General features: G+C 42.8%; 1 protein-coding gene across 1 annotated transcript in view; it reads left to right on the top strand.

Moving 5' to 3' along the window:
• Window positions 1-2,931: 2,931 nt before the first annotated feature.
• The window catches only part of LOC109474400 (fibrinogen-like protein 1), a 13,868-nt gene continuing 5,357 nt past the window's right edge, over window positions 2,932-11,442 (top strand). The window contains exons 1-2 of the mRNA XM_019774699.1: window positions 2,932-2,974; window positions 5,769-5,888. Coding sequence (XP_019630258.1) covers window positions 2,932-2,974; window positions 5,769-5,888 — 163 coding nt within the window. The remainder of the gene's footprint in view (window positions 2,975-5,768; window positions 5,889-11,442) is intronic.

Genomic DNA, 11,442 nt, shown 5'->3' with positions numbered 1-11,442 from the left:
ATTAGTACTGAGGTGGCATGCACAATTTAGTTACTACTTCAGTGTCGCAGCGGTGAAAGTTGGAAGTCACCACCGGCTACGACTTTGGCTTTGACTCTTCTCGGCTTGATGTTTGCCAGCCTGTAACAAGAATTCAACAGCTTAGGGAAGGGTAGCAACATTTTAATTTTAAGCACATGTCTAGCACAAAATTTTCATAAAAGTCACATGACATTTCTCATTCTAGTGAATTTGTATTTTATACTGATCTCAAAGTAGGCACAGATATTTGGGGGCACCGCTTCATGTTGTGTATGTATTGGCATAGAGAATACGAAATATACTGTCTCCCTGAAACAATTACTGAATTATTGCTAATAGCATTTCAATCGTTTGGATAAGTGTTTGGTATAAAAGATCTTCTCTATCATGTAGAGTGCTACATTCAGTGTAATTGTGACATTCTACTGAACCAAAAACACCCATTACCTTCTTACATAGCTGCATTATGACAGCTCCAAGCTTCTTTGTGCTTTGGGGGTCATCCCATCGAAATGGCAGGCTTGATCATATAATTTGAACAAAACAAGAGGACAAATCAATTCAAGACAGCATGAAAATTGTTAAATCATACATACACATGAGCTTCCATCCATGTACCATGTCTTGGCGTTAGACAGGTGTTTTAGATGAATGTCCGTGTATCAGATTCGCTGTCCGCCTACCCGCACATCCGCCCTGAAGAAAGACGCTGGGACGTGATCCTCGTCATGTCTTTGGGTTCGGTGGGTCGCAGTTTCTGTCGGTGACGATTGGCTGCTCTAGCCAAATGTTCCGGCTTTCGTAGTGAATGGCACGGCGAATCACCCAGTTCTTCCAACAACACATCGTCCACAATAGCTGCTGCCGACTGAAATAAGTCCTTCTCTGCTACTGCCTTCACCCTGGCCGCGATTTTGGCCGCTCTCGCCGCGCCCACATCGGGCCCATGGTTGTGTTGGTGGGGGCCTGCTTCGAACACACCATTACGCCCCTATACTGTAGCTTTGCATGGTGCACTTCTCTCTGTGAGATTTGGTCCCAACCCTTTCAGAAATGACTTTAAAAAGTTATTTAGGAGGTCCAGGGGAATATTCATTCCTCCCCCTCCCGTTGTAGAACAGATTCCAGGTTAGGATGTGTGCTTTTGTGGGGACAGCTATAGGAATACTGGGTATGCCCATATGCCTTATGATAGAGCAAGGCCACTGTATATAGCCTCATCAGCCTTTCCCCATCACCTTCTTTTACTGCATCCTGCATGTTTTCAAGGAAGAGCTCTTCCTTGTGGTCTGAAAAGAGCTACAATGTCATATGACATACAATGTATTTACACTTGAGCATTATATAGCTCACCAACAAAGTTACTAATGAAGCTCCTCAGAAACTTTCAAGACTGATCTGGCTGGTTAACAACCATACTGTAGTATAAGTTACTATAACTCAAGCCATATCTTTCTCATATTTCATACGGTATTAGATTGCCACTTACTGCTCGGCCAGTTAGAAGGGATGCTCGGAATCCTGGCACGAAAGCTGGCCTCTCCACCCTTATCTTGCCCAATACTTGGTCACCGACCCTGGCATTGTTGTTCGCTAGGTAGCCCTTTGGGATTTTTTGCAGCTCCCGTAGGAGAGCGTCCTTAGTGCATCCATCGGCTGGTACGTAACTCTTGTGCAGCTTTGCATCCATGATGTCAACCAGTTGCTACAAAAGTTTAAGAAAGGGAATGGGTCAAACAAGCAGAAGCATGTTACAGCTAAGTTGACTAGTTGAAGATATGCAAATAAGAAGGCACGTTCAAATCTACCTGATTTCCTCTGATACATTACTGACCTGGAATTTGTTGACACTTGGCCCACTCCAGTTGCTCCTTTAACTGTGCTATGATTCTGTCCCTGTGATCGCATTCAAGGCAGCCAAGATCATCGTATGTGGTTACGTTGTTAGCTAGCAACATAGATCTGCTGAACACTTCTCCCAGCCCAGGACTGGTGGTTCCTGTTGTGTTGAGTGCCGATGTTCCTGCCAGTGTTCCTGTCTGGCTGGTCAGTGGCTGTGTTCCTGTCTGGCTGGTCAGTGGCTGTGTTCCTGCCTGGCTGGTCAGTGGCTGTGTTCCTGTCTGGCTGGTCAGTGGCTGTGTTCCTGTCTGGCTGGTCAGTGGCTGTGTTCCTGTCAGGCTGGTCAGCTTCCCTAGAAATGATCTGATGGCTTGGTCATAGACCTGTTCTTCAGACATCTGTGTACCTCCTCCGACAAAGTGCCTGCACAACAGTGGGATGCAGCCCGAATTCGAAGGTGAAGGATCTAAGTGTACCAAAGACATTACAACAGTGGGATGCAGCCCGAGTTCGAAGGTGCAGGATCTAAGTGTACCAAAGACATTGCAAATAGCTTGCCAACAGGTTAACTTACTGCTCTTTGCAGATGGACAGTGGACCACCTGTGAGTAGATAACGATCATCTGTTTCTACGATCAGGGCTGAATTATTTATTTGCTGAAGTGCAAGACGAAACATCTCATTCCTCGGCCTACCTTCATGTTGGCCGCCTGTATCCAACGTTCGCCCCACGAATCTGCCGCAGAACGCACCAGGGCTGGGCTATCCTGCGCCCTGCATTAAGTCCTCTTGCCCCCACCGAATCTGCTTGGAGATTAGTTTACTCAGTGTGTCTTGCTTTCATCCCTTAGCTTTTAAGTTTCGTAGACTAGTTAGTTAAGTATGCATTACTTGGTTGCTGATGTACTGTTGTTTATCAAATATATTTTGCTTTTATCCTTTTCTTTAAATCTCGTTATGTAAAGCTGTTTGTAGTCGCTGCGTGGGTTAGTCAGGCTTCGCGTCAGTCGACAAACGCCGTGCCTGGTGTAGGGCGTGTTTTTGCTGTGCAGAAAACAGACAAGTGGCATCATGTCGGGAGAGCAGAAACGATCCAAGACTGGCGACACTGCTGGTAACAGATTTTCTGTCAATTTGTCTTTTCCTTTTGTGTGCTGCTGAGAGACCAAGTATTTGACAGATCCACGAATTTCATTGTCAGTTATGTTTGTTTATTTCGGTGTATTTCTAAGAGTCAGAAGAAACCCAAGCAGAGGTAGGAAAATGGGGGTCAGACAAATTGGCTTATACTTTGTATCTGTGATAGGTATGACGAACTATGAACAGCCATATGGTTAGAAAAACAAGTGAGACGGACGTGACGAAGCGGCCCGGCGGATCGCATTCCACCGGGCGTCGTGTCAAGTCAGTCCAGCTTGTACCACTATCAGAATTATCAGGGTAGCCCTTACAATATTTCAGTAATTTTCAGCCACAAATGGATTTTTAGGGTCTCTGCGCAGTAAACTTAAGTCAATTTTCTTCTTCCAGCCTAATTAACGGTTGCCTCGATTTTGCGAGTGGTGCACAACTTCCTGATGTTTTCTCTCCGAAATTGCTGACATGTTTTGATCATACATATTGTTGAGGTACAATCTGACCACATTTATTTCACATATCATGTATCCATATCTCATTCATGATATAATACGTACCTGTCAATTCTGCTGCCTTTAAACACCTCGTGCATCTCACAGACATACTTCTTGAAGACAAATTTGGTATGTACGCATTCAGCAAAGAAAACTCTACAACATCACGTTAAGGCTATGTCTAGTACTACTAGTATAGCTAGAACATAGATTTTTTAATAATATATAAAAACATTGACAAAAATATGTCATTGGAAATATTCATGAAGGCATAGCTGAGCACTGGAATCCTCCAAGATAATGGTCTCAACGAGATATTGTTGTGCAAATTGTCTTCTTTTCAACCATACTTGTTTTTACGTAGAATTATATTATCTGAACATGCACCATTTGATTAAACATCGACTACAAAATTGAGACTTTTGGCATCCGTATAATGTGAGCTCTTTGTTGTTATTGTGAACAATCTGGCTAATCAACTTGTTGACATAGCACCTCACGGTAGGAGAGTAGATTATCTGGGCAGAAGAATGGCCACTGTTGGCTTGGTTTAAAATAAAACAATACACAAATATGGTCACAAGTATGGGAGGTGTATAATTTTTTTTGTATAATAATAATAGTAGTTTATTAACAACACTCCAGGTACATGGCAGCGTATAAAACCGCTGAATTACGTACTCAGGCTTTAAAAAACATTACACAATAAGGTCAGCTATGCAAAGTACATTGACAAACTAGGTACAAACATTAACAAATACTGGCTATACACTGGTTATAAATATAGATCAGAATCAATCATCCGCGGGCTTCTGGGTAGAAGCATGGCAGCCGTAGACAGCTGTCTCCAGAGGCTTCTATATTATATAATAGATCAGAAGTATCTGCAAATAGATTAAAAACTATTTTATAATCAATCAATTGATTATAATCAAGGACGTTCTACAAAGAGGACAGAGCACGAGATTACCCACTGCGCTCCTTTGTTTCGCCCCGCTGCGGCCCATTGTTTACAGGCCCGGCGGCACATCCTCTGATGTACGTAGCGCATGTTCCCGCGGTTTCCCGCCGATAATGAGCTTAGTTATGACGTCACACGCCCCGATCAGCGCCAAGAAGGACCGATGTGTCGGACTTTTCCGGCGATTCCCATATTTGGAAAACTCGGCAGGGTTCCCCCGGCGTCATATTCGGATGCATAACAAGATGGCGCTTGTTTACGTACTTTTTTCTACGATAAACATGGGCGATTTTAGAGTATTTTTGTGAACCGGTCACTGATTTCTAGCGATGGAAATGTGAAAATATAGCTAATTTGTTTTCCTCGGTAAGTGGATATTTTCCCCCAACAGTTGAACATGTGCTTGTTCAAATGGCGAGATCGTAGTAGTTCGTCCTGTTCTCATTTTTCTCGTACCGTCCCTGTTTTTTTGGCAAAATGTACATGCGTATCCTCAACAACTCCAAACAAAAGAGACAAAACTAGACAGCCAATCATCATGTCTCCTAGACCTCTTTGATGTTGGTTGCCAAAAATATGTACGTCAGTCAGTGCCGAATAAAACAGGTGGGGGTAACCGTGGCATTGGAAATTGCTGCCCTGGTTTATTTTCAATTTTTTCACCAGCAAGGGTCGTTTATTACAACTACCCATCAGTAATTGATTCAGGGCTCGAAATTCATTTTTGGGAATAGGTGCACTTGTGCACCCAACCTGAAAACTTAGGTGCACAAAATTTTTTTTTGGGTGCACCATATGAAACAAAACCTAATCGCAAGTCTCACTGCTCCTCTTCTGAGCTTGAATCTAGAGCTAACGAGAGCTAACTTCAAAATCTGAAACATTATTACAACAAAGATTTTATTATTTTTATGATACTTAGAGACCAAGAATATCCGGTATACTATTATACACTTCCAATGTTAAAAATTCGTACAAAAATATTTGGTGCACAACTCCAATTTTGGGTGCACCCAGTATTTCGAGCCCTGTTGATTGGTCCAGGAAATGACGTAACATTACTGAGAGGGGGGGGTCCCAGAACTCCGTAAATAACAGGATGGTTTTAATTACATGATGGATGTCACACATATAATGTGTGTCCCAACTTGGTCAGCCCCCTATACCGACCTCTGCCTGGTTTTGCCAGGTTAATATGACTCTTAAATTATATTATTTTTCAATCATAAAATTGAGGGTTGCACTGTCTCGCAAATACTATAATATTGTCTTATGGTTCAATAAAAACATTCAAATATACTTGGTTTGTCGAACAGAAACCAGTGACACAATCACTAACAACAAGACCAAGTGGTCCCGCTGGTGTAAGAAGTTCTGGTGGACCTTCGGCGGGCTGGTCGTCGCGGTCATGGTCGTCTCACTGTCCTTCGTGGCAGGTCAGTTTTTACTAACACTTACGCGTGATCATGTCCTTCCGCGGCAGCAGGGGTAAGGATTTTCGCGTTTGGAATGTGCCTCCTCCTCATTATTTCTAAACATAAATATGATAATTGTATCCAACATTCTAGACAAATGATAAGTATCTGTATGCGTCTACAAAATAATTCACAGTAGTTTTTGTATGTCAAAATCAGGACCATTCCTGTACTATAAAATCACCCAATAAATTTGGCTCACGTGAACTACCGGACCTCAGTCTACCTCTGACAACCGGGGTGGTAACATGGGTAGGTACCTGGCTAAGACAGTGACCAAGACAAGTTTCTCTTCAAGACATTCTAAAATGAACAGACAACAGATAATGAATTAAAGTGCTCATGACACCAAGCTATGAGTTTAACTGAACCAGTATTCCCTGGCTAACAGTCTCACCTAATCCAGAATGTAAGGACAACACTGGCTGGTCAAGCCCTGCCTGGTAGTGTCAGATCCTTTCTCAGACATTGGCTTGCAGTTACGTATACGGTTTTAACAGAGCTTCAATTTACATGCATACTGTTCTCTTTGACTACCATATGGACACCACAATTAGAAGACATGTTTCTACTAGACACGTTTACTGTCAACGCAAATTTAACTGTGATGAAGACAATTCAAGTTACAAATATAGATATAGAATCTACTATTAGAAACTTTTGATGAGGCTGTTTATAAACTTGAAATTTGAACACAAGGTTGATTTCACAGAGACTGGAAGCTGATAATAGTAATTTCTTGATTATGCCACTTAATTACAATTATCTAGATCATTCTGCCTAGGTTGGAAATATTACTTTGAAAACCAGAAAAATAGTTGAATCTGATCGACCGGTATTATGCTAATCCGTCCATGTCATTGTTTCTAGCGACTAGATAGCCGGGGAAGTTTATGTGTTTGTTTTATGGTGGTCAATTTTATATTCAAGCTGCTGGAAGAGCTACAGTGGGGAGCTTCATTGTGCGTGGACGCTGGACACACACGATTCATTTTCAAAGGTTTCTGCAAATAAAATTTGGATGTTATTTTATTTTTATCAACACATAAAAATGCGGTAGTATGTGTTAATACCATCACAAATCTTAAACCAGTTAAACAAAATTACTTCTTTTATTTTACACTGAAATGTAGGTATTTTGGTCTGTATGTGTATATTTCATTATTTGTGTCTCTTCGTGTATGTGTGTGTGTGTGTGCTCATCTCTTGATATAGCATATCTTGAGAAGGCTTTATGGATTGTGATAATATTTGGTATGTAGGTAAGTCTTAAAGGTCAAGGTTAAATTTGGGCCTCCGACTGGCTGACTTTGGTACTGCACCAGAGTATCTGGTTCTTGTATGGGCATGCTATGGTATTGACTTTGTTGGTGACTGATAGCTTTTTAATGTCAGGACTACTAGTAAGTGTTTTTTTTATCCTCGTATAGAGGTTACCTAGTGGCGCCGAATGACAGCCGCACAGACCCTTGCGACAGTTCCACAAAACTGTGGAGCAAAAAAATTCCATTGTTGTACATAATAGAACTTTGATACATATAATGTATGTTACCTATGGCAAGTTGAAGGTATACTAATTACTCAAATAAGGTACTGATTTGTATAAAAAATTATACTACATGTAATCAACAAATTTCCATGATTAATGAGGCAAAAAGACTTCCATGACCTCCTACTTTCGCCAAATGATATTAACCCTTCGAACTGATGAATTACATATGTTTCTTATTACGTCTGTGAAGGTTAGACATCCAGGTAATAATATACGCCAAAAACAGGTACTCAAGAAACTGGATATGCAACAGAATACTTGAGCAACTGGATATTCCAAACTCATAACTGTTTTTTGGTGCATTTGTCTAATTGATTTTGCAAATAAGAGTCCCATTTGCATCAATTATATGCATTGTTTACCTGAAAAATTTTCTTATTAATCATGAATCTCCTGACTTGCATAATTATTATTTAATTTCGCCAAGCATCAGATGCCTAGAGAATAAAAATGACAATCTGTTTTGAGTTATCCTCTCTCCAAGATTCCTGAACAAAATGTCCTGCAGTTCCAGCACAAGAGCTACCATATATATAACATCCGGAATTCGTGACCCGAGCATACTCAGATCATGAAAAATCAAAACCGCAAGTTCTGCTGCAGTACCATTACAAGCCCCAAGGGGGTCCAAACTCTAATCATTTTATGTCTCTTTAACACCTATCCACCTACATGTACCAACATCCATGACAATCAAAAGCTTCTTGAGTTGTGCTACACCCCACACACATACACACAAACACACACACAAACGCTACAGAAAACCTACTAGTAACCTTCTTGGCAAAGGTAATGCAAAGCCAAAGGTAATTACAAAGGCTCTAAATATTTCATGCAGGTACGAAGTCTCCGAATTCTTATTTCAGGAACTTATTTCAAGGGGCTCATGGGGCTAGCCAGCCCTACTCTACCTGGGCCTCCGGGAGAACATGGGTCCACAGGGCCAGCTATGTCTGGACCGCCAGGACCGCCTGGACAGGTAAAAATCACCCTCCCGAGCAGGGTCAGTGGCGGTCAGGGGTAGGCTTGGGCATCGACACTGACCCTGCTCGGGAGGGTGGTAAAAATACAAAATTGACAAACTAACAAACAGACGGTCCGTACAATACACTAATCTCCAAGCAGATCAAAGGGTGGCAAAGACTGTGTCAAGTTGTCCAGGCCTATTTGATACTGTCTTTTGCCATTGTAGGATGTTCTTGGAGATTACAATGCACGGCTTTATACAGATGATCTACCGTTGGCTATTGGGGATCTTAAGAGGGGTTGCATGAGAAAAACTTGGCCTGAAGCATTTCCGGACTATACCTTGATTAAGATACTCAGTTAATCATTTAACTTTCTTTAGACCGCTTCATTCCGAAATGACTACGGAGTTTATCCACAGCAGTGTTTGGTTAAAGTGATGGTTGGTCCGCGAGGCTTGAGCGGTCCGGTCAGTCCAACCGGACCTCCTGGACAGGGTAATATGCAGTATTAAACGGCGTACCACTGGCAGTTGTAGACCAGTACATCAAAAACCTGGCCTTAATTATTGATAACCATCTCGTAAGCTCAGGATTTTCTTTAGACAGATTTATTCCTGATTTAGATAGGTAACATTTGCAAAGCAAATGCATAATAAATACATAAACTTCACATGGTCTACTGCTCTGTATTTTGTTACTTAAACATATGCATAATATATATGGTGAGCTGCCCCTTCAGCTCTGTCCTGGTACAAAATGTAACCCAGCACCACAGGGTTTCTAGCTACAGAGCTAATTACTATGTTGACAGCCGTCTGTTCCAGGTCATTGACCTTATTTGTTTGGAGAAGGAGAAAAGGAAGAGAGCAAAAACAGTATATTTTCCTTCTGCGAAGGTAAACGTAATTACTGTATACTCAATCACACCAGCTATTCTGGACCTTAACACAATCAAGCAGCAATGACGCATACTACTTTGATCGTGAAAAGTATACAATTTTCCGAGTCCGGAAAAGTCCGAGTTTCTCAAGAGAGGACTAATAATCCAGACAACCTACGTCTTCCATTGCTCATTCTGCTTTCAACTGAACAGCTTTTGCTTATTTTGTTTTACCTGTTCTAACACCGTAAGATTCTTTCCCGATGCCTTAAGACGTTTTTACATTTATACGTGTCGCCTTTGTTACAGTGTAGCTGTCCCGCCCCGACTGCTCCTCCGCAGGTCACAACTCCAGCAGCCCCGACTGCTCCTCCGCAGGTCACAACCCCAGCTGCCCCGACTGCTCCTCCACAGGTCACAACCCCAGCAGCCCCGACTGCTCCTCCGCAAGTCACAACCCCAGCAGCCCCGACTGCTCCTCCGCAGGTCACAACCCCAGCAGCCCCGACTGCTCCTCCTGCAGGTTAGTTGGAGGGTCCGAGTTTCTCACGTGCGGGTCTTACAGTGACACAGTCATAGTATTTTCACCAACGTGCCTAAAAACTCTTACACATCCCAGCAATTCATATACAGATGGCAGTCATATACAAGCGTTACCGGTCACATTACCCTACATTATACATTAAACATTTAGATGCAGTCCAATTCATTCTAGTCCGGTGTTTGCGGCCTTGACTTCCTTTTGTTTCTACGCCTACTAATTTGTGTCCCTGGATTTTCGGAGTTAAATACTAGCAGTTTGGCCTGTCATGAATTACCAATTTGAAAGATGTTTTAGGTTACTAACATGTCACAGTTGTCTGACATATCAATCATTACATCGTGACTAGGTCCCCCTGTTACTTACCGTTTCCCAGAGCCGGACTGTGCTGCATATAAAGCCGCCGGACACATGGCAAGTGGAGTCTACACACTTGGCTCAACCCCGGCCCTGGCCGGTGTACATGTAGAGGTCTACTGCGATATGAAACCAGGTAGATATGGTTTTAAGGCACATAGGTGTCCATAATGTACACATGTGATTGAACTGCCAAAAGCTAAAACTATAACGTATACGTAGGGATGCAAAAGATGTTAGTCAAATCCCTATTTCTGTGAGAAATCATTCACAGTGTGGATCTATTCCAATCAATCTCCTCCGCAAAGCGGACATAGACATAGTTCGAGCTGTTTCCATGTAGAACTCACTCAGCTCCGCATGCCCCTCAGCACTGGGGGCGTAGCGCCTCTGCATATAGGGCTCTCCAGGACTGCCTGCCTCTTGCTGCCTCCAAGGCGGTGGTGAAGTCAAGTCCTGCGGTCTGGAGGTCGGTGGACAGTTGGTCCGTCCAGGTGCGCCTCGGTCTCCCTCTAGGGCGGGACCAGGTGGGGGGAGGCGGTTCTCTTAGGTGAGAATCTAGTTCCAGGGGTGGTTCCGCCCTGGCAATATGTCCGAAGAGGCGGAGACGGGCAGACCGGATTTTACAGGACAGTGGGGGCTGGTTAGTCATTGCTCTCAGGTCGTCGTTGGAGTAAAACACACATGTAAAACACTTTATATTATTGCCTCCGGGGGAGGAGATATCCTTCCGCGGGAGGGCTATGTGAGAGATTAAGATTTTCACGTTCGCAGCAGTTTCTCACGTTTGGGTGGACAGATTCTTTTTGGACTCGGTATATGTTTTGCTATTGGGCTGTAGATGATGCACGTTTTTTTGTTTTTATTGTATGTGTTTTCGGGCGAGAAAATGGTGCCTTTTTGGTGGCCCCAGAACACCCCTTTAAGCGTGAAAATGGTCGCGACTGTTGACCTTTGGTGTGTTTGAAGTATTCTCGGTCGGGTTCACTTGTATGACCTTTCGCACAGAGGGATGTCTGGTCTCGATATTCTTTGTTTAAAAATATGCACAAAAACGCTGTTTTCCAGGGCTGCATAGCCAGATTCAGTTAAGATATGCACAACCTTTGGTGATAATATTTTTTTTTTTGCGGATTTATGGTGTTTTTTGACTTGGATCGAACCCGGAAGTGTCAATTCGGGGGCACGTCTGGTAAAGGTAGCGAGTCACAAGTATG

This window comes from Branchiostoma belcheri, unplaced genomic scaffold (genome assembly GCF_001625305.1).
Source record: "Branchiostoma belcheri isolate BF01 breed outbred unplaced genomic scaffold, Haploidv18h27 scaffold308, whole genome shotgun sequence".
NCBI lineage: Eukaryota > Metazoa > Chordata > Leptocardii > Amphioxiformes > Branchiostomatidae > Branchiostoma > Branchiostoma belcheri.
Note: the sequence above shows the minus strand (reverse complement) of the source record. Positions and strands in the feature narration are given on the sequence as shown.